The 23,757-nt window shown below is 41.0% G+C and overlaps 1 protein-coding gene across 1 annotated transcript in view; it reads left to right on the top strand.

Moving 5' to 3' along the window:
- RXFP1 (relaxin family peptide receptor 1) overlaps positions 1-23,757 on the top strand; it is a 175,522-nt gene that overhangs the window by 118,934 nt on the left and 32,831 nt on the right. Inside the window, exons 4-7 of the mRNA XM_075612495.1 lie at positions 5,809-5,914; positions 9,132-9,203; positions 22,043-22,114; positions 23,405-23,476. Coding sequence (XP_075468610.1) covers positions 5,809-5,914; positions 9,132-9,203; positions 22,043-22,114; positions 23,405-23,476 — 322 coding nt within the window. The remainder of the gene's footprint in view (positions 1-5,808; positions 5,915-9,131; positions 9,204-22,042; positions 22,115-23,404; positions 23,477-23,757) is intronic.

Raw genomic sequence — 23,757 nt, 5'->3', positions numbered from 1 at the left:
TACCTACCAGGGTCAGAAAGTGAACCTACCATTGGTGGCAGTCAAAAGGGAAAGTCCCAAGCCTGCTTGGCAAAAACTGGTTAAAGTAATTGTATTGAAATTGGGACTCAATCAACCATGTGTAAACGCTGTCACTTGAAAAGCATGTACAGTTGTTCAAGGAAGGACTTTGGTACTCTAAAGTGTGTTAAGGTCAAACTTTATGTAGATGGAGATGCCAAGCAATATTTCTTCAAACCACACCCAGTGACCTAAGCAATGCTCCATAACATAGATCGGGAACTTGAATGCCTGGAGGCAGCAGGCAGAATTGAACCTGTTCAATTTTCTGACTGGGTTGCACCTATAGTAAAACTGATGGTAGTGTAAGGATATGAGTACTGTAGACCACAAAGTTACTACAGTATTAACAGAATGGCTAAGGTGAATACATACCCTCTCCTGAGGATTAAAAACCTTTACTCTACATTGTCTGGGGGAAAAATGTTCACAAAGATTGACTTGTGCAATGCTTACCTGCAAATTGTGTTGGATGTAGAATCAAAAAAATGATGTAACTATTAATATAATAAATATTTTTACTATTCCATTGAAAACTACCACCAGCTTCCAGGAACAGCAGTGGGCACACCTTGAGACCCCAACATATGATAATCTTCGCCCAGGATATATATACACAATGTATTGAATTCTGGGCCCGCTATATAGACAACATTCTTCTCCAATGGAGTGAAGCAGTCAAACTTTTTAATCAATTCATTAACAAAATTAATTCAAACAAATATAACTTTTGAGTCACCTCAGAAATTGATTCTTAAATTCCCTTCCTCTCGTTGTCCATCATCTCATCTTCTCTCTCTCGCTTCTCCCCTTCTCCACCTCCATCTACCCCTCATTTCTGCAGAGACATGTGCTCTATTAACCTACCAGATTTTAATTCCACTTTACGCTCCTCCCTCTCCTCTCTCAGCCATGCTCCAGACCCTGACAACCTGGTCAGGAACTACAACTTTGCCCTATCCTCCTCTCTTCATCTACATGTCCCGCTTTCTCTCTGCAGTCCTCGCCCTTCTTGCCCCAGACCCTGGCTAAATTCCCAAATGTGCATGCTGTGTTCCTGCACTCATTCCTCTGAACGCCTCTGGACGAAATCTCACACTCTCGCAGACTTCCTTCACTACAAATTTATGCTATCCTGTTTCAACTCTGCCCTCTCTCAGGCTAAACAAACCTACTTTTCTTTACTAATCAGCACAAACAAGTCTAACCCATGACGATTCTTCTCTGTCTTTGACTACCTACTCAGACTACCCTCAGCTGCCTCTTCTTCTTCCTCCATCTCACCTCAGGACTTTGCTGACTATTTCAAGGAAAAGGTTGAATCCATACATCAGGAAATCCCCTCTGTTTCCTCATCCCATCCTACACCTCTTCCTAACTCTCCTCCTACCTTCCTTTACTCTTTTTCCGCTGTCACAGAGGAGGATGTGTCACTGCTGATCTCCTCTTCTCCCTCTACCACTTGCCATCTTGACCCCATTCCCTCCCATCTCCTAAAACCTCTTGCTCCTACTATAATCCCTATGCTCACACACATTTTTAACTCCTCCCTCTACTCTGGTACCTTTCCCTCCTCTTTCAAACATGCAACAGTCATACCATTACTCAAAAACACAGCAAGCTCGACCCTACCTGTGTTTCTAACTATCGGCCTGTCTCCCTCCTACCTTTTGCCTCTAAACTCCTTGAACGTCTTGTATTCTCACGCTTGCTCAATTTTCTCAACATCTATTCTCTCCTAGACCCTCTACAATCTGGCTTCCACACTGCTCACTCCACTGAAACAGCTCTCACTAAAATAACTAATGACCTCCATGCTGCCAAAGACAGAGGTCATTACATTCTGCTCATATTACTCAACCTCTCTGCAGCATTTGATACTATGGACCACCCTCTTCTCCTTCACATTCTCCATACTCTTGGTATTCGTAACAAAGCTCTATCCTGGATCTCCTCTTACCTCTCCCATCGTACTTTCAGAATCTCTTCTGCTAACACCTCCTCCTCATCTATTGATCTCTCTGTGGGGGTACCCCAGGGCTCAGTCATGGGACCTCTCCTCTTTTCTCTGTAAACACTCTATGTGACCTAATAACATCTCTTGGGTTCAAATATCACCTCTATGTTGACTACACAAATTTACTTGGTCTTCCTGCCTCTCACCTGTCTCCCCTACAATCTATCTAAACGCTGCTGCCAGAATCACTCTACTCTTTCCTAAATCTGTTTCAGCGTCTCCCTTGCTGAAATCACTGTCCTGGTTTCCTATCACATCCCACATCTCACACTCAAATCTCCTCACTTTTAAAGCTTTAGGCTTTGGTCCCACTGCGTCCGGCGGCGCTTGTGGCCGCGTGCGCGCTACTCACCATCTGATGGTGTCCTCTCGAGCAGATCCCAGTCCCTCCTCCCTGCACGGATAACTACATGCTGTGACGCGTCAGCCACCAGGGGATGCAAGAGAATTGTAATCCCAAGCGGCGACGCGTCACGTGGTGTGGCTGTGAGCCAATGAGGAGGAGGTGAGGCTTCGGGTAGCGGGGAGAGGGTGGGGGGAAAGCATCTGTAGCACCAAGGGAGCCCCCCTGCTCCCTCCCACAGACTCTCTCCCAGCATTGACGCATCTGGAGGTCTCAGCGTTTCCGGTGTTTGATCTTTAATAATGCTCTCTGCACAAATAGGATCCGTTTGCTAAATGTGTCTGGATTCAAATGCATAAAAGGGCGTAGCATGTTCCACCACACATCCCATTATTGATACTCACACACAATGATTGAGAAAAGCCTTCTCGATTACCACACTTTGTTCTAATCCATAACCTAGACTAATATTCCTGAACAGAATAGTATACACCGTTGACAGGGACTCCTTGTTTGGTTGTAGTAGCATAAGCATGAGATAAACTTCAGCCCAGCACCCTGGAGTATACAGTGTGATGTAGCAACTACTTGAAAGCTTATTGAAGAGCCCAAAAAAGGTTAGGACAATTAGAGTCTCCTCTGTAATTTTCCGAACAAACTTCTTGTGTGTTGGGGAGGCTTTGGGGAGCAGGGAGGCTGCGGGGAGGCAGGGGAGGGAACCCCTGGCACAGTGTGATGGCCCCGCCCCCCGACGTCATTGCCCCGCCCACCCGACCCATTTTGGCCACGCCCCCCGCTCCAGCTCCCGCTCCCTACAGACCGCAGATAGTGGTCATGTGCCTCTCCACGCACCGCCTGTCTGCAGTGCGGGCGCGTGGTCTGAGGCAGCGGGGCCTTAGCCTTACACTCTTCTGCTCCTCCTTACATCTCAGCCCTAATTTCTCACTATGCACCATCCCGACACTTGCGTTCTGCTCAAGGATGTTTTCTCTCTACCCCCTTTGTATCTAAAGCCCTCTCCCGCCTTAAACCTTTCTCACTGACTGACCCACACTTCTGGAATGCCCTTCCCCTCAATACCCGACTAGCCCCCTCTCTATCCCCCTTTAAGACCCATCATAAAACACACCTGCTTAACGAAGCATACGAGTAGCTCCATGGCTAATACTATACACCTGATACATAAAGTTTGGCCCCTTGCAGACGCACTTACCAGAATGCCCTCCTACTATCTCTGTATGTTCTTCCTACCCATCAATTAGATAGTAAGCTCTTTGGAGCAGGGACTCCTCTTCCGCATGTTACTTTTATGGCTGAAGCACTTATTCCCATTATGTGTTATTTATATTTTTTGTTGTTTATATGATTGCCGTGTGTATTACTACTGTGAAGCGCTATGTACTTTAATGGCGCTATATGTATCTTTGTCTTTATTTATATAAATAAAGACATACACATACTGTACATACAGTTCTTGGATTTAGAGATACATCTGGACTGTAACAACTCTCTACAAACTACCGTCTGCGTAAAAAAAAAATAATAATAAAGACCACTTTGCTAGTCCATTATTGGAAAGATGTTCTTAGTCATAGTCCATTCCTATTCCAAGTGTATTGAGGTGCATCCAATGGTATTATCCACAGCAGAAGTCACAATTGATAAACTCCAGCTTACCTTTTCCTTTTTTTGATTACCTGAGATGGTGGTAATTGACGATGGGACATAGTTTACAGGTGCAATATCTGAGAAGTTTATGCGGAAAAATGCCAATAAGCATATTAAAGTAGCCAATGGTTTTGATGAAAGGGCTGTGTAGTAGGGCAGTAGGTAATGCAAAGGATGGCTGAAGGAAGTGTGGATACAAACTTGGCGAGGTTTCTTTTCAAATGTTATGTGACAGCAAGTAGTACAAAAGGGAAGTTTCCTCCAACTGCTGATGTCCCAAAAACTAAGAGCACATCTTTGAAACCTATACCCTGAAAAAGCAGCCAAAGTGGAAGAGGAGCAGGCAAAACAATAGCTATACTATGATGCACATAGTAAACTACAGAGATTAAATGTATATTGTCCAGAATACGCTCTCAAGTTTTACACAGATTCCCATTGGATACCAGGTGCCATTGTAAAGCAGAAGGGACCCCTGTCGTGTGTGGTTGAATTGGAGAAAGGAAGACTCATTCGTAGACACTATTATCAGTTCCGGTCTTGGTTGATATTCATCTGGAGATAGGTGTCGCACTACAGTGTTTCCTGTCTGCTGAATAAAAGTATTAACCACTCAACTGCCCGACTTCCTTAAGTACAAATATTACACACTTAGTGCCATTACTGTACATCCACATTGTTTTTCCCAATGTCGCACCACTTTTGCCTTAATACATATACGCCTTAGAAAGCAGGCAACTCTATCTTAGTAGACACAAAGTAAAGAATCATACATAGGGAAGTACCATTACCAGCTATCTACATTACTCACCATGGAAGTATGGCATACAGTAAAATGTAAAAAATGGCTAACTAGTTTCAACATACTTAGTAAAAGATTGCGGTAGCACAGAAGAATTTGCTTCACTTTATATATTTTTTATAATTGTTCATAGGGGTGAATGCCCCCTGGTGCTGGGCAATGCTAAGGAGAAGGTGACAGGACCAGTGAAGGCACCGTTTTACCAATTGGGTCATTAATTGGGATCTCCCCAATCTTTGCTCCTTGACTAGTTTACAGAAACATACACACAGAAGCAGTATGCAGGTCAGTCAGCCCTGGCCTCCTAGTAACCTGGGTGCCAGGTGTAGGGTTGATATAGCAGTAGTAAATGTTTAAAACAAGTAACCTACTTAACCTGCTTATTTCAGCAATCTCATTTGAAGTAGAATATAATGTAGATACAGTATAAATGACTGACCTAAAATAGGATTTGATACATTTGTGTGTGTATATATATATATATATATATATATATATATATATATATATATATATATATAGATGTAGAGGTATCAGTACCGTGTTAGCCGAGCTTCAATAATCAAAAATGAATAGACAATACCATTGTCCACAGAACGGTACTGTCTATTCATTTTTTATTTTATATGTGTGTGTGTGTGTGTGTGTGTGTGTGTGTGTGTGTGTGTGTGTGTGTGTGTGTGTGTGTGTGTGTGTGTGTGTGTGTGTGTGTGTGTGTGTGTGTGTGTGTGTGTGTGTGTGTGTGTGTGTGTGTGTGTGCACTAAATACCAAAGGTATTTATAGCAAATACCAAACAAGAAGAAAGAACCCTTTTGAAAAAGCCAGCAAGTTTATCATACATTGAAATGCACCTTTATTCCCTTTTATTCTTGTCCCACCCCAGTCTCCACTAATGCTAATATCTTCTCTTTGTTCAGTGCTTGGTTCAGTGCCAGCGCAATGTTTGTGCCGGGGGTTAGAACTTAACTGTGATGGAGCCAAATTACGCACTGTCCCTTCAGTGTCTTCAAATGTGACCATGATGTGAGTAACGCTGGACAAACGGTTTGTTGATCTGTACAGTTCCTTTAACATCTTGTTGGTGCAATGTTTCATAGTGACAAGTCCGTTCATGGCCTAAAATGTGATGCAGAGCAATTGCTCATAACCAGGTCATTAAAAATTAAGGGGATACGATGGTAACAATGTTCAGGTTTTCAACTTTGTCTCCATTGACAAGAATGGGGGTTTACAAATAAAACTCGATTTAACTAGACTGAAGTTCAGAATACTGTACGTAAAAAGAAAGTTACAGATGCTGAGAGAAGAAAGTAAAACCAATAGCACCTAACAGAGGTGGTAAATGCTAATAAGGGAATAGAAAACAAAAATGCTTGAGATAAACACAATGCAATTTAAAAAGACACCAAAGGATCAATTAGGGTCTCAGGTTTCCCAGCAGATTGCAGAATAGGCAAACTACTGTAGGTAGTGACGTCAGTATCCAGGTTTCCTTAATTGGATAGTATGGCATAAAATAGGCCACATTTAGGAACCCCCACAAAATACATTTTAACAATAAGAAAGAATATGGTCACCCCACATTGTGCTTTAGTCTATTACTTGTATCCTTATTTCTTGCTGATTAATGGGTGCTGTGGCGCTTGAACTCAATTGTCCAGAAATTCCATTCCATTCTAGAGAAAAAACTGTCTACATATATTGCAGGATGCGTTAAAGATGAAACCTGCAAACGCACCAACATATGGGCAAATTCAAGGGCATCCACAATAATAAGATAGAAAATCTAAAAGCAATGAAGGAATTTAATTCTATTTTCTAATATATCAGAGGGAAAAAATAATACTCCATACCCGAATTTGTTGAATGAATTACAAGTTATTTGGGTTCTTTTTCCCCCCCTTAATTTTCTCATGTATTTTAGTGGCATTCTTTCTTAATCCCGTCACTCCTGATGCAATGTATTGCTGTCTCAGGCAGTGAATGGGCTTTACAAGTACAGTTAAGCACATCAGTGCTGTAATTAATGGAAGCAAAAGAAGCAAACAAATACTACAGTGCTATGGCAGTGAACCAAGAAAATGTGTATGCAAAATTGTAAACCCAGGGTAGACCAAATGTGTGAAATAAAAACACCTTTATTGAAGCTCCACTAGATAGAACAAAGTTACAATTTATATTTATTGATAAAATCTTTTACCAGGAATTAATACATTGAGAGTTACCTCTCGTTTCCAAGTATGTCCTTAGGACAGAGTTATAACAATACATGGTTACATTAAATGAACACGGTTAGGCCGGGTCCCCAGTGGTCGAGGGGACGTGTGCGCCGTACACAAGACACTCAACTCTAGTCAGACAGGCCCCAGTAGCTCCTTGTGTGTGCGCTCCCCTCTCATAATGGCACGTCCGCCGACAGAGAAGACAAGAATGTTGTCTTCCCGTACAGATATGCCCTGCCACGGCTGCGCCCCTCATCGCTCCCCTTCAGACCACAGACCACGGCTGCAATCTGTCCACACGCCGCCAGGCTTGCTTGCAGCAGTGAGCACTGGGGCCGTAGCCTTATACCGTCAATTCAGACATTTCTTGGACAGTTAGAGTTTAAAAAAAATTGGGTGCCGGTGATAAAAAGGTTAGAGAGTTTCAGATTTAAATAAAGCAATTTTAACACCAACAAACATCAGCGAATGGCAGTAAACAGCTCACACCTTCTGGCTGCCCTTCAGCTGCGCCAAAGGCTGTGCGCCTTTGGGCGACGCAGATGTAGACTGAAGGGGCTCAGAATAAATGCAGCTGTGATTTCAGAGTCCTCTTGTCCTCCAGGGCATTAGCATTCCAGAGGGTGGGGCTGACGAAACACAGCACTAAGCAAATACAGAGATTAACCCTTAGCATGCTGGTTATGTGCAGAGGGGAGAAGCTCTCGGGGAACCCCATCAGGTGTGCGCCTTTGGGGCACCGGAGATGTAGACTGAAATCACAGCTGCATACGTTCTGAAGTCCTTCAGAGTCCTTTTGTCCTCCAGGGCATTAGCATTCCAGAGGGTGGGGTTGACGAAACACAGCAGTAAGCAAATGTAGAGTTATATAGAGGTGTTAATTGCCGGAATGGTTATTGCACCTGTTCCTGCATTAACTCTCACTTCAAGTCAATTGTGTGCGATAACCTGTACCGGCACTTGATGCAAGTGCCCCTAAGTGCCCTGCTTATGCTGCACAGACAAATACATGACCAAAAGGGGAAATGATTGAGATGTTGAAGCAGAAAAAATGTAATTTGTGCATAGCAGAAGATGTTTCAGTAATCTCAGATACAGCTGTTAGATTCATGTGATTTTTAGTTTAGGCTTATATAAATTGATGTACATATAGCATTCTGTGTGTACACAATATCAATAATGCCGAAAGCCTACTACGTGCAAAATGTTTTTAAGACACATATACCCATGAGCAATACAACACATACTGTATATAACTGTGTAAAACATTTGTAGCATACGCATGAACATGTGAAAGTGAAATACTGCAATTGGAATGTTTGTGTGACCACAGGTAAAATACTTGACCAACACCAATGATGACCCTAGGGGTCCCCGAGTACCGTCACTTTGTTATTTTTACACCCACAGACTACTGCTTTTTATTTACAAATGTACAAATCCACCATGTTAAGAATAATTGATTCATTTAGACTTGGCCGTATTTTTACAACATAAATGTTGAGTACATATTTTGAAATACATCATATAGAGATGGTGTCCTAGTGTCTAGCAAATGTAGGGTTTTAAATGATGCACATGATCAAATCCCTCATCCCCTAGATAGACCCTTATCTTTATTTTACTTCATGCTGCTTAAAATCCTACAGTTCACATCAAATAAAAACATTTGTTATCTCTTAACTCCATTCAACCTGCTACATAAAGACTGCAATACAAAATCACAAACTCTTTCTTCATTTTTAATACAAAAGAAGAATCTTCACTCTTTAGTTATATGTTTTTGGCAAAAGGTGGGGATTTGCCTTTGTGAGGCAGTAGACACCAAGGCGTTGAGATTACCGTGTAGTGTGGGTTTACCAAATTGTGGATTCTAGATATATATTTTGACCACTGCCTGTAAGGTACTATTGGTAAATGTGTCTCAATAATTATTGGGTATAAATGTGATCAATAAAATGGTCGTTTAAGAAATAAAACACTAACCGCTTTAAATGTTGTAATTTATTACTTTGCAGGTCCCTGCAGAGGAACAAGTTGACAAAACTCCGCACCGATGGATTCTGCGCATTTCCAGATCTAAGCTATCTGTAAGCAGGCATCTTCTTTCAATCGCTAGTGTCGTGACTGCACCAGCATGCAAGTTCATGCTTTCTTATACCTTCATGTGATAAATAGATGATTATATCAAGGTTGGGTATTTAATTGTTGTTTGTTATTTAAAACAAATAAATGATCACCTGCGCTTCATCCATGTAAGGAGCATGCAGCTAGGCGAAAATATTGGCCATACCATAGTGAAAAACGGAAAGTGAATCCCTGCGCTTCCGCCTAATGGGTTAACAACATATGTGAAATAAATATATATACATGATGTGCAAATCTATGAGGTAAAGGAGACTTTAAGTTACATCCTTTGATCAAATAATGCCTAAGCCTGCCACCAAACGCCAAGGTAAGTCTCATAGGCAGGTCCCTACACTGACTGCAACTAGTGTTATGTGAAAATGCCCCAAATGGGGTTAAAATGTCCAAGCATGTGCTTATATATCTAGTGCAATTAAAACTGGTTAATACCAGTGATCAAAGGATGTAACTAAAAGTCTCCTTTATCTCATAGATTTGCACATCATGTATATATATTTATTTCACATATATTGTTAACCCATTAGGCAGAAGCGCAGGGATTCACTTTCCATTGTTTGATATTTCTCACTTTTCTTTCTAGTCTTTTGTATTTTTGAGACACAACCATGGACTGATTACTATGCAGGGCTGCTGCTTGTTATCTGAGAAACCGTAGCATTCCTACTATTTGCTGTTAATTAGATATTTCATGATTAGTAAAGGTTTCTATCAACTCTTGATGGCAGTTGACATAGCCCGTTTTTTTATGCTGACCTTTGCTAAATAACTTTCTAGCTCTACTAAAATGCATTAGGCTTCAGAAAATGTCACAGATTTATGTCAGATAAAATAAAGATAAGAAATTGAACTCTTTAAGTACTATCCACTTACAGATGCAGCGGCCATAATTTTACAAAAATCACGCGGTTTATACCTCGGAATACCCATGTGATGGCGCGGGATTTCTTCCAACCGTACCGCCTTAAGACGCAAGTGCATAAAATGGCATTTTAGTGTTGTGGCTTTTAAACACCTGAAATTGACACAGTAGCACATTACATTACATTCATTCATTTCATTGCACACCATCCATAAAATTCAAACAAAGCAACCGCGATAAACACGTGTTCCTGGGGCGATTGGCCGCGTTCATGCTGCGTGGAATACAGCAGCGCGCACGAAAACGGCGCCGCGATGCCTTAAAATAACGTCCGCTGCATCTGTACTTTGTATTTGAAGCCAATGAATAAAAGAAACATTATCAGGGTCCTCTTGTTATCTCTGCTCAGTCTTTTCTGATTATTGTCGTTTTAAAGGAACGTGCATGTATAAATGTACAGGTGGGAGGCGGGACCGGCTGACGTCATGACGCTTCTCCGTCGGGTTGTGGGTGAGAGGCACTGCTGAGTGCCGGTCTTAGCCGCGAGCTGCTACCTTGCAGGTTTGATCCATACATACTCCCTGAACCGTTACTAGCAGCCTAATGTGATTTCATAGCAAGGTATGCGTATGTCTTCTGCTTTTGGTTACTACATCGTGACGACGGTGCTCTAAGTATAGTAGCCATCTGACATTATATTCTTGTGATATAAGCAGAAGTTCTTTGTATGTTGCGACTGCAAGTTTCAGAGAAGCAGCTTCTTAGATACAATGTATATGTTACTCTTGCGGCTTTCACCCTACTCATTGACAGATTGCTCCTCAGTAACCACTTTTTGACTTTGTAATAGTGCATTTCTTTAGCTTAGTATAGGAGGCTATAACTTGATACGGGCTAAGACCCGTGCCTCAGGGCCACGTTAACACACTTTGTGGGCCATTCTACACTTTATGCACTGTGATGCACTATATTAATGTGTATTTCATAGCCATTGTGACTATTTTGCTAACATTACTCTAGATGTGTAAACATTAATTGTGTGATTAGTGTTTTTTTTAATGCACTAGATTTATATATTCGGTCTGATATTTATCTTGCGCCGACTGTGGTTTTCTGGGGGAGCATCCATATATATGTGTATTTTCTGTATTCTGAGCATCATGACGGTCAGTCCCTAGCTACCTGTCTAAACAGCACAGGTTTTTAACATAATTGTTTAGTGCTGGACTTAGGGATTTTTTGATAAGCTACTGTGAGCTATCTCACTACTAATAAGTACTTACCTGCCAGTCAATTTTCCCCTCGTTCCAGTTTATGTTTAATGTCTGTTGGCTTGTTTTATATGTTAGGTCACTGTTGTTTATCAATAGTATTTGTTTAGATGTATCACCATTTATTTTAATTATTATAATAAAGTATCACTTATTAATCTTAATTCATCATATCAATCATTACAATGAGTGCTTGTTAAAGGGTGTTTCCTTTCTTCCCATTCAATTATTGTTTAATAAACAAAGCCGCGGCCTTTTATACCTCCAAACCGAGTCTGTCGAGAGGGGGAGGGGGTCCCTCGCAGCCTCCCTGGTCAAGCAATCCCTCCAGCCAATTAGGCGAGTGATGCCCATGACTCTGGGGAAAGACCCCCCTCCCCCCTCGCCTCGCTAGGGTCTCTGGGCCACCGTCGCGGCCTGGGGGAGGGACAAAGGGGAGGCCAGGCTAGGGGGGAACTTTAAGGGGCAGCCGGAAGCAGAATCGTTCATTCTGCTCCCGGCTCTAGCTTAAACACAAATAAATACTTTTAAAAGTTTTTTTTTTCATGTCTTCCCCCCCCTTCCCTCCCCCCCCCCGACCAAACAGATACAGTACTTATCTTGATACGTTTCTTAATATTGTTATGTTATCATGGTGAACATGTTGATATCGCCGAACCCTAGTAGGAGATCAGCTTGATGAAGAGACTATGCTTTTAGCAGCAAGAGTTGAGTTACTGAAAAAACACAGCAATGAATAGATAGACTGACCCTAACAACAACCAAGCAGTCAACACTTCGAAGCAGAGCAGTCGTATATTAAAAATACATGTTATCACCATTTGCTAACGGAAAACGGAAAACAGAGAATGAGGCAATACATTTAAACATAACGTTTCTCATAAATCATATTTTAATTAAAAGATTTCATTATGATTACAAGACTGTTGAAACAGAAAATATCAAGACGCTTTATAGTTCCTGGATTTTGGCAATACCTTTTATTGGAATAAGTACAGTACATGAGGATAATTCACAAATGTTGCTGCATATACACATTTAGGACTACAGAGCTCTTTTTCTCAGATGTGGCTTTAGATAAGTGGATTAAAAATAAGTTCAAAGGACATTGATCACTCAGAGGTGCGGAGCAACCACAATGCACACAGAGAGAACACCGAGGGACAGATCCTCAGAACCCTGTTACATTTTGCCTAGTAACATGGCGTTCCCTTGTTAAGCAACGTCAGTTACCTCAGTTTAATTTATATCCACAAAGTTAATGATATGCCAAAATAGCGGCAGTTAGTAAAAGTAGCAGCGTTATTAATGGTGAGTTTCATTGTACAGAGACACGTTAACCAATACACTGCACATGTGCATTGGCGAAACGTGCGTTACAATTAACGCATGTGTTAAAGACGCAGTACACATGTGCGTTACCTAAAGCAAATGCAATTATTGTTATAATATGGATAACTAGAAAAGTGTATCAAAGAAGATACACCAAAGAAATCCCTTTCGTAGGCGCACCGCAGACCTTTATAGTATATGCGGTCAGGGGTGAATGTGGTGGGTGAAGTTAACTTTATTTCATACTGATGTGTCAATCGTGTAGTTAAAACAGTATATAGTGTGGATCTATATACTTAGAATAAAAATAGACACCTAAAGTCTATTTGATCTCTGCCATGCCTCTCCTTTAGTATCTATGTACTTCTCTATATGAAATAGATATGTCCCTTTTGTTTTTCTTTTATGCTTCTAAACCCTGTGTGTTTGTTTGAGGTTTTCGTGTCCTTGGTATATATAGATGGATGGATGTAAATCCTTCTGTGTAACTTATTTGGGTAATGTCACCTGATCCCTCGTTTGGGAGGGTTATATTCTTTATCATATATGACCAATGCTCCACTGTAGGAGTCTGTCCCCTGTATCCCTGTTTAGTATATGTTGCTGTATGTTAGCATAGGACAAGGTGCCCTGATTGGCTGATGGTAAAAAATCACAGGGGGTTGTTTGTGAAACACCTCCTGTGTTGGACAGGTTATGGGAATATTGGTATATATTTATTTAACACGTATGTTTATCGAGAGCAGTGTGTTATCACGCTTTTAGTGGATCTAAGTGGTAGTTACTAAATAGCAAATAAACTAGCAAATAAACTGTATACTTGATACGGTAAGTTTCTAATATGGAATTCCCTGTGCATAGATAGAAATATGCCCCACGTTGATCTTATGATAATGGGAGTTGCGTACGCAATGCGTGTTGAACTGGTGTGTAGTTTAATCACATAGTCTTGCAGGTGTTCTTGTTAGATAATAATATGGATAACTTTAAGAAATGCTACTTTTTAAATGTTTTCGTTATTTATAGTATCCTTCCTCCATTTATTTTAATTGTACATTTTTAAAAAGTAATTATTATTGTAGAGGTTAACCAAAAGTGCTTATAACAGGGATTCTTTTGTATCCCAGTTCTGTATATGGATAAACATTAGTGTACACCCATACTTAATAAGTAAAGTTTATATACCATATTAGGTCTCACAAACATATCCTACATTCACTTTAATCACTAAAAACCACAGTATAGTTTATGATGTGTTTCGGACATTTATATGATACACAAAATATATCTTTGTGCTCGGGGTGCACATGCGCAGCATCTAGGAGCATGGACTCAGAGCTCCGCTCCTAGGGGAGAGAGAACACTTGTACGTGCTTGGAAAATGGACACAAAGCTTTAATATTAAGCTTCCCAGCTTGACTGCCTAAACCACTGAGATAAACCAAAACCCAAAAGACTCCCTCACGGGATGTCTTGCTTTTCTTCAGCAGATGCAGAAGATGGCAGCTCAACACATGGGGACCCTGAATCAGAACTCAGCTGTGAGAAAGAAGATACAAGCCCTCTGACGAGAAAAGACTGGAACAATTTGCTTCAGCTCATTAAACAAGAACTGCACTCCTCTGTAGCAGACCTACAAAAGGACATTAAAGAAGTAGGCGACCGCATGGACATATTGGAATGCCAAGTGCATGAACTCGCACAATATCAATGGGAAGCCGACAGAGAAATCAACGACCATGCAGACAAACTCCTCCTACCTGAGAGATGCTATGGAGGATGTGGAGAATCAATCGCGATGCAGGAACCTCCGTAACAGGAGCGTGCCAAACAACATTGGACCTGACAAGATTGAGACCTATATAAAAATGTTTCAGGGGGCCTATCTGCTTGATATCCCTGTTGATTACCTGATGCTAGACTTCGTCCACAGAGCGCTGCACCATAATCTGTGGTAAACGACCGCCCCAAAGATGTTATCCTGAGACTGCACTACTATTACTTGGTGGAGGGCTTATTTGAAAAAGCATCGGATGTGGCCATTTTATCCCATGAGGGTAGCACCTTACAATTCTACCGGGACCTGGCACCAGTGACCCTACCGAAGAGGAAAGAGCTTAACCTATAACCAAAGTGCACTGAGAGAACCGCCTAAAATATAGATGAAGGTTTCCTTTTAAGCTGCTAGTAACATCAGGAAACTCCATAGCAGCCACCTGCAACTTACGAGAAGGCCTCCCGTTCCTAAATGTTAAATGCCTCCCACTCCTCGGGATCGCAACTGAGTATTTGGGACCGCTTAAGAGATGCAGAACACCACAGAGGCAATGGCAAGAGATCCCCAGAACTAGAGGACACACAACTCCGGAGGCTTGATAGACCAAAGCCAACTACCCGCTTCAGCGGGGGGTGTAATTCTGTGTTAAGATGTGCGGTCACCTTTATTGTTTTCACAGTTAGGGGAAGTGTCCCCCCAGATATGGCCACTAGAGGTCATGACTGTCCACTAAGTGTAAGGGAGTATATGTATGACAGGTTCAAAGAGTGGGATTCTTAAACCAGGGTTCTCCAGAGTGGTCACCAGCAAGGTTGCTTCAAGGTTGAAGTATAGGCACAACAGGTTACTGAGTGAAGACTGCTATGATTTGTATGGATGAAGGGTAGATGGGAACCGTGTCGGAACTACACTCCTAAACGGAGTCTAGGAAAGTACCTGTGAACGACTCAAGTCCATTAAAGTCATAGAAATGCATGTTCAGCTTTACTGTGAGTGGGATAAAGTGACATAAGCCATGTGTACCTCCTTGTGGAGTGGTCTGGACTTCAGGAAAAAAAACTGTACGTGTGAAATCCTGTCCTGTAATACACCTGTCCTGTTTGTATAATAAAGTTCCTGGTGCCCTTTTCTTACCACCCTGAGAGCTTACACTACCAGCCAGCCGAATGCTAGCACCCTGAGAAGGTAAAGAGAGTCTGTGCAACCACACCTACGCTACCTCATAGTAACACTCCTTAGGAGCCGGGCAAGGAGGGGATACACACGTTCTATCTATGTATATGCAATGCAGCTACTCTAAGAACTAGATTTTGGCATTATATACGTGACTCTATACTTTGGACCCATTCGTTTTATTTGTCATGGGTTCAACATTTTTGTGGTCAGCTCTAATTATAAAAATCCACTAGCATGTCACATAATAATAGAAACAATTTACTGTATGTAAAAGTAAACATAATAGATTATTATGTTTACATAAAAATGGGTGTTGTTGAAAAGATTGCATGCGATGGCCCCTATGAAGTGCGAATTGTTTTGGTTCTATAAAGTGGTCTTGTGAATAATGCATTTTTCTAAAGGCTCAATATAATAACTAGATTTCTATACTTTCAAACCATTGGGAAAAACTGAATATACTGTCTCCATTACATCTTGTTCTTGTTGAAGGATAAGGACTTATGTTATGACAATGTTAATTATGAAATGTTTGATCCATGATTTTTACTTTGATCTCACTTCACAATGCAGTCTGTTTAGAAATGTATAATCCTTTCACAATGTTGGGGTTAAACCCAGGGAATACATTTAGAAGAACAGGTCTTTTTTTTTTTAACTTTGAACTCTTTTTTTCCCCTCTATATGTTCCCTGGCAGATTCTCCTTGTTTAATCTCAATATGTTAAAAGTGTTACAAGCAAAAGGATATTCACACTTTCCTACACATTATGGTGTATTGCTCAATATTCATTCCCAGTTACCATCTAAAACTAATACAACCCTCCAGCTGTAACCACCAAAAATGTGTTAACATGCTGCAATATTAAAGGACATACCGTACAGTATGCATTATTTTGATTTACAAATCATTATTGTAATGCTGTCATACCAACCATTCTAAGTACTAATAATATTTATGGTAAAGTTCATTAACACTGTTTATATTATTTAACAAAACTCTGAGATTATATTCTTCCCAAATAAATACTTTAATCTAAATAATAGTAGCTGCAAAAAGTAAGCTAGCCCCAAATAAACCAGTTTTTTTTTAAATTTAAATATATATATATATATATATATATATATAATATATACGCACACACAGGTATATATAATCACATTAAGTAAATCCTCTGTATTGTACCACAGTCTCATAATCAATGCCTTCCGTGTCATATGTTTTAAATACAGTCTGACAACCTTTCCTAAAGCCAATAAGAAAGATAACAATGATACAGGTATTTTGCAGGTTGCTTCAGCAGTGAGCGGCCAGACAAGATGATAAAAAGAAAACAAACACCCATGAATACTTTCTGTACTTTGCCATGCATTTGCACAGTATATGCAAATGGACATCTTTAAAATAAATGACACAGATACATGAATATTTGTTATGGGAGGCCAGAATGGCTTATGTATTTTCAAATGTCCATTCACCAATAATTTGTTTCCATCATTGACTTTTGATACCAGCATGTGGACCGTGAGAGCAAAGTCCCACATTGCCGCGCGTATAGTGCCCGCGACAGCGACGCGACGGATGACGTCACCCGTCGACGTCGCCACCCGCGAAAGTTGAATTTCGCGTTGCAGCGACGTCGCGGGCGACCTGGCCATTGATTGATTCAGAGGGTGTCACATGTGGCGACCGCCTCTGAAAAATCTAATTTGACCGGCTACCAAATTTGTGGTCGCGACGTCACTCCCGTCGTTCCGTCGTGTCGCGCTTACTATAAGCACTTGCGACGGCAACAATGCATTTGTTTTGGTGCGACATCGCGTCGCCGTCGCTGTCGCAAGGCACTATATGCGCAGCCTAACACAGGGGAGCGCAAACTTTTTGTGCTGCGCCCCCCTGTCTCTCTGCCCCCGGCTCTCGCGCCCCCCTGCCTACCTTCATCTGCGTCAGATGACGCTGCGTGGGCGTGTGACGTCAGGTCACATGGTGCCGCGATGTCTATTGATGCCGCGTTGCCATGGCGACGCAACACAGATGGCTGAATCCCGGTAAGTAAACCGTTGCAGGGGCCTCACGCGATCCCCCGGCATTTAATTTAAATGCCTGGGGGAAGAGCGCGGGGCCTCTGCAACTGCCCGCGCCCCTCCAGCACAATCTCCCACCCCCTCTGGGGGTCGCACCCCCCACTTTGCGCACCACTGGCCTAACACACAGAGGAAAACAGGTATATTGTATTTGACCAGGAAAAGGCTTTAGTGCATCAATCTCATTTTCATATCTTTCGATACAAAAAAGAAACTATATAAAACTACATCATAATCATATGACCCTGCAAAAAATGTTGGCCACTTTTTAGTTTTTAACAAAAATTGCCAATTTTGTCAACTTTTGACAACAGTTCCCAGATTTCTGGCTTTTAGGTTGTGCACAACATTATTTGTTCAGTAACTCGAAATATACAGAAAGGGGGGAAGGAAAACACAAAATGGATGTGTCTCCTAAAAGAATTCACTCTACTGCACTCCTACTTAATATAAAATTTAACTTTTAATATAATTACGTAAAACATATGTTACCAAATCGTTGTGTATTGTGCATTAAAAATAAATTAAATTATCAGAACCAGCGTCCGTGTCAGTGATTGTACGTGGAATAATCTCAGACAGCAAATTATATTCGAGATAGCAGGACACAAAACGCTAATAGTCAGGGTATAAACCCCTCTGGGATACCTATGAGACCAGGTACATATATATATATGTATAGGTGTAACTAACGAACTCAGTGAATGATTGTGTCATAGGAGTACTGCAATCCTGCTAGGACTTATGAACCACAGAGCACTAAGAGATGTTAGTTTGGGGATGTATAACCGTCCACTCAATATAAAAGTGCTACTAATAGTGTGATGATGGAGAGTAGATGATTCATAGCATAGTGAAACAATTGTTCACAGCATTATAGTCGATGAATCATTAAATGGCACACTCCAAATGAACATGTCGTATAGAAAGCAGGAAGGTTGGCACACTGAGTGTTAATAAAGTGTCAGTTTGGATCTACATAGATAGAGCCAGGAGACTACAGAACACTACATAAAAGCAGCTCCAAGTAGGAGACTGACAACATTGCGCGTCCAACGCGCGTTTCCCTCCAGCAAAGGAGCTTCCTCAGGGACAAGTTTACTGGGGGGAGGAAGAATGAACCCTTATATACCCAAGTAGTACCTTGATTACAGATTGAACAATTGCCAGCTGTTGCACATGCGCAGTTGGTCAGTTAACAAACTTCATAAATGCTGATTAAAACATTTGGGAACATTCCCACACATTTAACAGCAGTGGTGCTGAATTTATATGAAGTTTCGAGCGTTTTTAAGGCTTTATAAGCTTGTGTGATAGTGTGGCATTTAATCGGCGATATTACAGTCCAATGCGCATGCGCGCGGACTCAGAAAATCCAACCAACCGAAGTAAAACGTGTTGCGCATGCGTGGGCACTTAGAGTAGAAATTGCTAAATCGTAGTCCATGTATCGCGCATGCGTGAAAACTTAAATGCTCCAGCCCGATGCCGCATTTAAGTTTTCACGCATGCGCGATACATGGACTACGATTTAGCAATTTCTACTCTAAGTGCCCACGCATGCGCAACACGTTTTACTTCGGTTGGTTGGTTGGATTTTCTGAGTCCGCGCGCATGCGCATTGGACTGTAATATCGCCGATTAAATGCCACACTATCACACAAGCTTATAAAGCCTTAAAAACGCTCGAAACTTCATATAAATTCAGCACCACTGCTGTTAAATGTGTGGGAATGTTCCCAAATGTTTTAATCAGCATTTATGAAGTTTGTTAACTGACCAACTGCGCATGTGCAACAGCTGGCAATTGTTCAATCTGTAATCAAGGTACTACTTGGGTATATAAGGGTTCATTCTTCCTCCCCCCGGTAAACTTGTCCCTGAGGAAGCTCCTTTGCTGGAGGGAAACGCGCGTTGGACGCGCAATGTTGTCAGTCTCCTACTTGGAGCTGCTTTTATGTAGTGTTCTGTAGTCTCCTGGCTCTATCTATGTAGATCCAAACTGACACTTTATTAACACTCAGTGTGCCAACCTTCCTGCTTTCTATACGACATGTTCATTTGGAGTGTGCCATTTAATGATTCATCGACTATAATGCTGTGAACAATTGTTTCACTATGCTATGAATCATCTACTCTCCATCATCACACTATTAGTAGCACTTTTATATTGAGTGGACGGTTATACATCCCCAAACTAACATCTCTTAGTGCTCTGTGGTTCATAAGTCCTAGCAGGATTGCAGTACTCCTATGACACAATCATTCACTGAGTTCGTTAGTTACACCTATACATATATATATATATGTACCTGGTCTCATAGGTATCCCAGAGGGGTTTATACCCTGACTATTAGCGTTTTGTGTCCTGCTATCTCGAATATAATTTGCTGTCTGAGATTATTCCACGTACAATCACTGACACGGACGCTGGTTCTGATAATTTAATTTATTTTTAATGCACAATACACAACGATTTGGTAACATATGTTTTACGTAATTATATTAAAAGTTAAATTTTATATTAAGTAGGAGTGCAGTAGAGTGAATTCTTTTAGGAGACACATCCATTTTGTGTTTTCCTTCCCCCCCTTTCTGATTCACTTTTCAGTTCACAGTTTGCACCCACTTTTCTGATTACCATACATTTATTCATTATTTCGCTTCAATTGGTGTGGTTTTTTGATCACTCCCTATCCCTAGTGCTTTCTCTAACTCGAAATATACAGCATGAGCTTTACTTGAACACTATAGCACATATTCACCAAAGGGTGCCAAGCTTCTGCATGTGTAACTCCCATTTATTGGAATAGTTACAGTGGTCCCACGCTCTCCCCCAAGGCATTGAAATTAAATGCCGGGGGCACACGAGGCCTCTGTAACTTCTCCTACCTGGTCTTGGCGACACGTCACCATGGTAACCAGACATCAAATTACGCCGCGAGGTCACGTGACGTCCCTTTGCCATGGCAACGTGACATCACATGACCCCACAACGTCATTTGACGCCGGATCCGAGCAAGCGGGGGGGGGGGGACGCGAGCAGGGGAAGAGAGGAGGCAGGGGGGCACAGGGAGAAAACTTTGCGCACCCCTGATCTAGGCAATAGAACTATGAAGGCAACATAAGTTATTCATTACCACTTCAGGTTAATAGTGTAGCAATATTGCAGTTTAATTCATAACTCCCAATTCATCAAAAGTGTCCCTGATGAAAACAAAACTGGAGTATACTGGCAACTGCACCATGCAGTATTTGTCAAGGGAATAAATCTCTTTGAAATCAGTTGTTATTTTTCTTTGATAAAGCCTAATTTCATATTTTCTCTGGTTCTGCATCAGGTAAATATTGATATATGGTGATAAGAAGAAACAAAAGTGCAACAGAATAGACTATAATAAAACTCAAATCTAAACGTGATATGTACAAATTCTGTGGTGTATGCCACGCTCAGTCCACAGCCTCCTCCTCTGTCTGAAAAGTTATATAAAGATGTCTGGAGGCGCAAAAATCCCATAAGGTGATAGTCAAATGTGGTCCAGCAAAACAGGGGGTAGTAATATCCACACCGTCAGACTTCAAAAAAATCCTCACACAGGCTTCCCCAATCCCGGTCTCCCGTACAGAGAAAATCATAGCGAGAAGACAAACATAGTGTGAAACTGTTTTACTGTGCAACACACGCAAATAAAAGACTCACACTCACAAGATATCCAAAGTAACAGGCTTTGGGTTTTATTTAAATCAGGAAACACGTGCCCTTCTGTCGCAGTCCTTGGCTTCACTTCTCCCACAGCTGGCTGGTAATCAAGTGTGTACAGAGGTCGCTTGTGCACGACATCCTTGCTGGTCCAGTGCCTGGCTGCAGAAACAGATCTTTCAAAAATGGCCACCAACAGTACCTACGGCAAGCTCAGAGCTCCAATCAAGGGTTCAAAACCCAATGCGTTTTGCCGACCTAACGGCTTCTTAAGGGAATAACTGTTTTATGTTTGCCGGGGTGGATATTACAACCCCCATATTATACTACTATGCCTAACCACATTTGACAATCACCTTGTGGGATTTTTCAGCCTCTAGACATCTTTAAATTTTGACACTTGCATCTCTATATGTCATTAACTGCGTTGAATATATTGAAAATACATATTATTTGAAAAACTGTCATCACGTTTCCATATGTTCTAGCGCCATCTTGTGTCCACAGGAATTTGTGCATCAGGCTTCTTGATAAACTATTTCCTTTTCATTCACATCATTTATTTCTATACTTTTTTGTTAGATACCTGCAGCATAACAGAATTAGGACTGTGTCCGTGTATGCTTTTAGAGGACTCCACAACCTAACAAAGTTGTAAGTACTACTCGACAAAATTTGTGCAATATATCAATATGTGTGTGTATGTGTAATATATATATATATATATATAGTCTTTATTTATATAGCACGATTAATGTACATAGCGCTTCCCAGTAGTATATATGTGTGTGTGTGTGTGTGTGTGTGTGTTTGTGTGTGTGTGTGTGTGTTCTGGAACAGTTTTTAAGAAGCCAACAATGGGTTTTTATGACCTGTTATAAATATAAGTTTTGTTTTATGTTACTAAAAAGCACTTTGTGCAAACAGGATTCACACACTAGTGCAATAATACAACCTTTGGACATACCAGCACGTGTAATGTACATCTGAAAATTTGAGCATTTATTACCAAGACTGTGAACGAGAACAGTGATGGAACAATAAACTGTGCACTAGTCATCCCTAAATTCTGCTAGCCAGGAAAAAATATTTTCCTTGCCCATAAAACTACTTGGTAAACTACAAAAACTAGAACCGAACATACAGTACATCGTCATTGTCTTCCTGTTTCTTTCCCACCGCATTATCCCTCTCTCTGCTCAGCCCTGCATTCTCTGCCTCTCTTCCCTCTGTATATCATTCTCTTCACTCCCATAGCATCCATTGTTCCCTGAATCATCTCGTTTTACCCTATTGCCCCTAACTTCTCCCTGCATTCACTGTCCTTCCTTTGTACCTTGCGCCTTAGTGCCCCACACTGTACCCTTTCCTGCCTTCCCTCCCAGGAGCCCATTGCTCTCCCTCTCTTTTACCATTGCCCGCCTCTTCACCCCTCTGCTCCCCAGCCTTACTGTTGTGCTGCTCTTTCATAACTTGCCAGCTTCAAAGGCTGTCAATCTTTAAAAGTAATTTCTAATAAAAAAAATTATATTGAATTCCTCCGATTCAATATCCTCTTAAGAGTGATTAAAACTTTGATAGCAAAATATAAACGCCCATTCAAATAAATGCACAGGAATGCTTCGCTAACCAAGGTATAAACAATTATATTCAATACGAGACTTAGTTAGGACTCTAAACCCTGTACACCTTCTATCCTTCATACAACTATTAAATGATGATGCTTTCTTGAAAACACCATAAAACGTTTACAATTGAAAACACTCATTCTAGTTCATGGATTCTTCATGGAGCTTAACACCTATTTTAATGCTACTTATGTTTGTATTTGAAGTGTGAATGTTTATTACAGTAGCATGTATCTCGTCATTTTTGCCAGGATCCAGAATACAGTATAATTAGTCATTCTTTCACTTATATTCATCTGTATATTATTGTTTCCAGATATCTGAATCACAATTCAATAACCACACTGAAGCCAGGAGTGTTTGAAGATCTCCACAGACTGGAATGGCTGTATGTCTACATTTTATCTATCTTTAAAATGTAAATCCCAGTCTTTGCCATTTATTTTCAGTGGTTCCAGTATTAGTGATAGTATTTTGTGGTACTACTAATTATCAGGGCCGCCGCCGACAGCTTAAAATGAAAAAAATAAGCATATAATACAGAGCTTTCTGGTTATGTTCCGTGCTTCAGGGATTGGTAACACATCATTTATAGCCTTGACATTATGATTGTACTTTAAAAAAAAATATGTATTTCATAGAAATAAAGTTGATTGTAATTATTTAGTA

The sequence above is a fragment of the Ascaphus truei genome, chromosome 1 (assembly GCF_040206685.1).
Source record: "Ascaphus truei isolate aAscTru1 chromosome 1, aAscTru1.hap1, whole genome shotgun sequence".
NCBI classification, from domain to species: Eukaryota; Metazoa; Chordata; class Amphibia; order Anura; family Ascaphidae; genus Ascaphus; species Ascaphus truei.
Note: the sequence above shows the minus strand (reverse complement) of the source record. Positions and strands in the feature narration are given on the sequence as shown.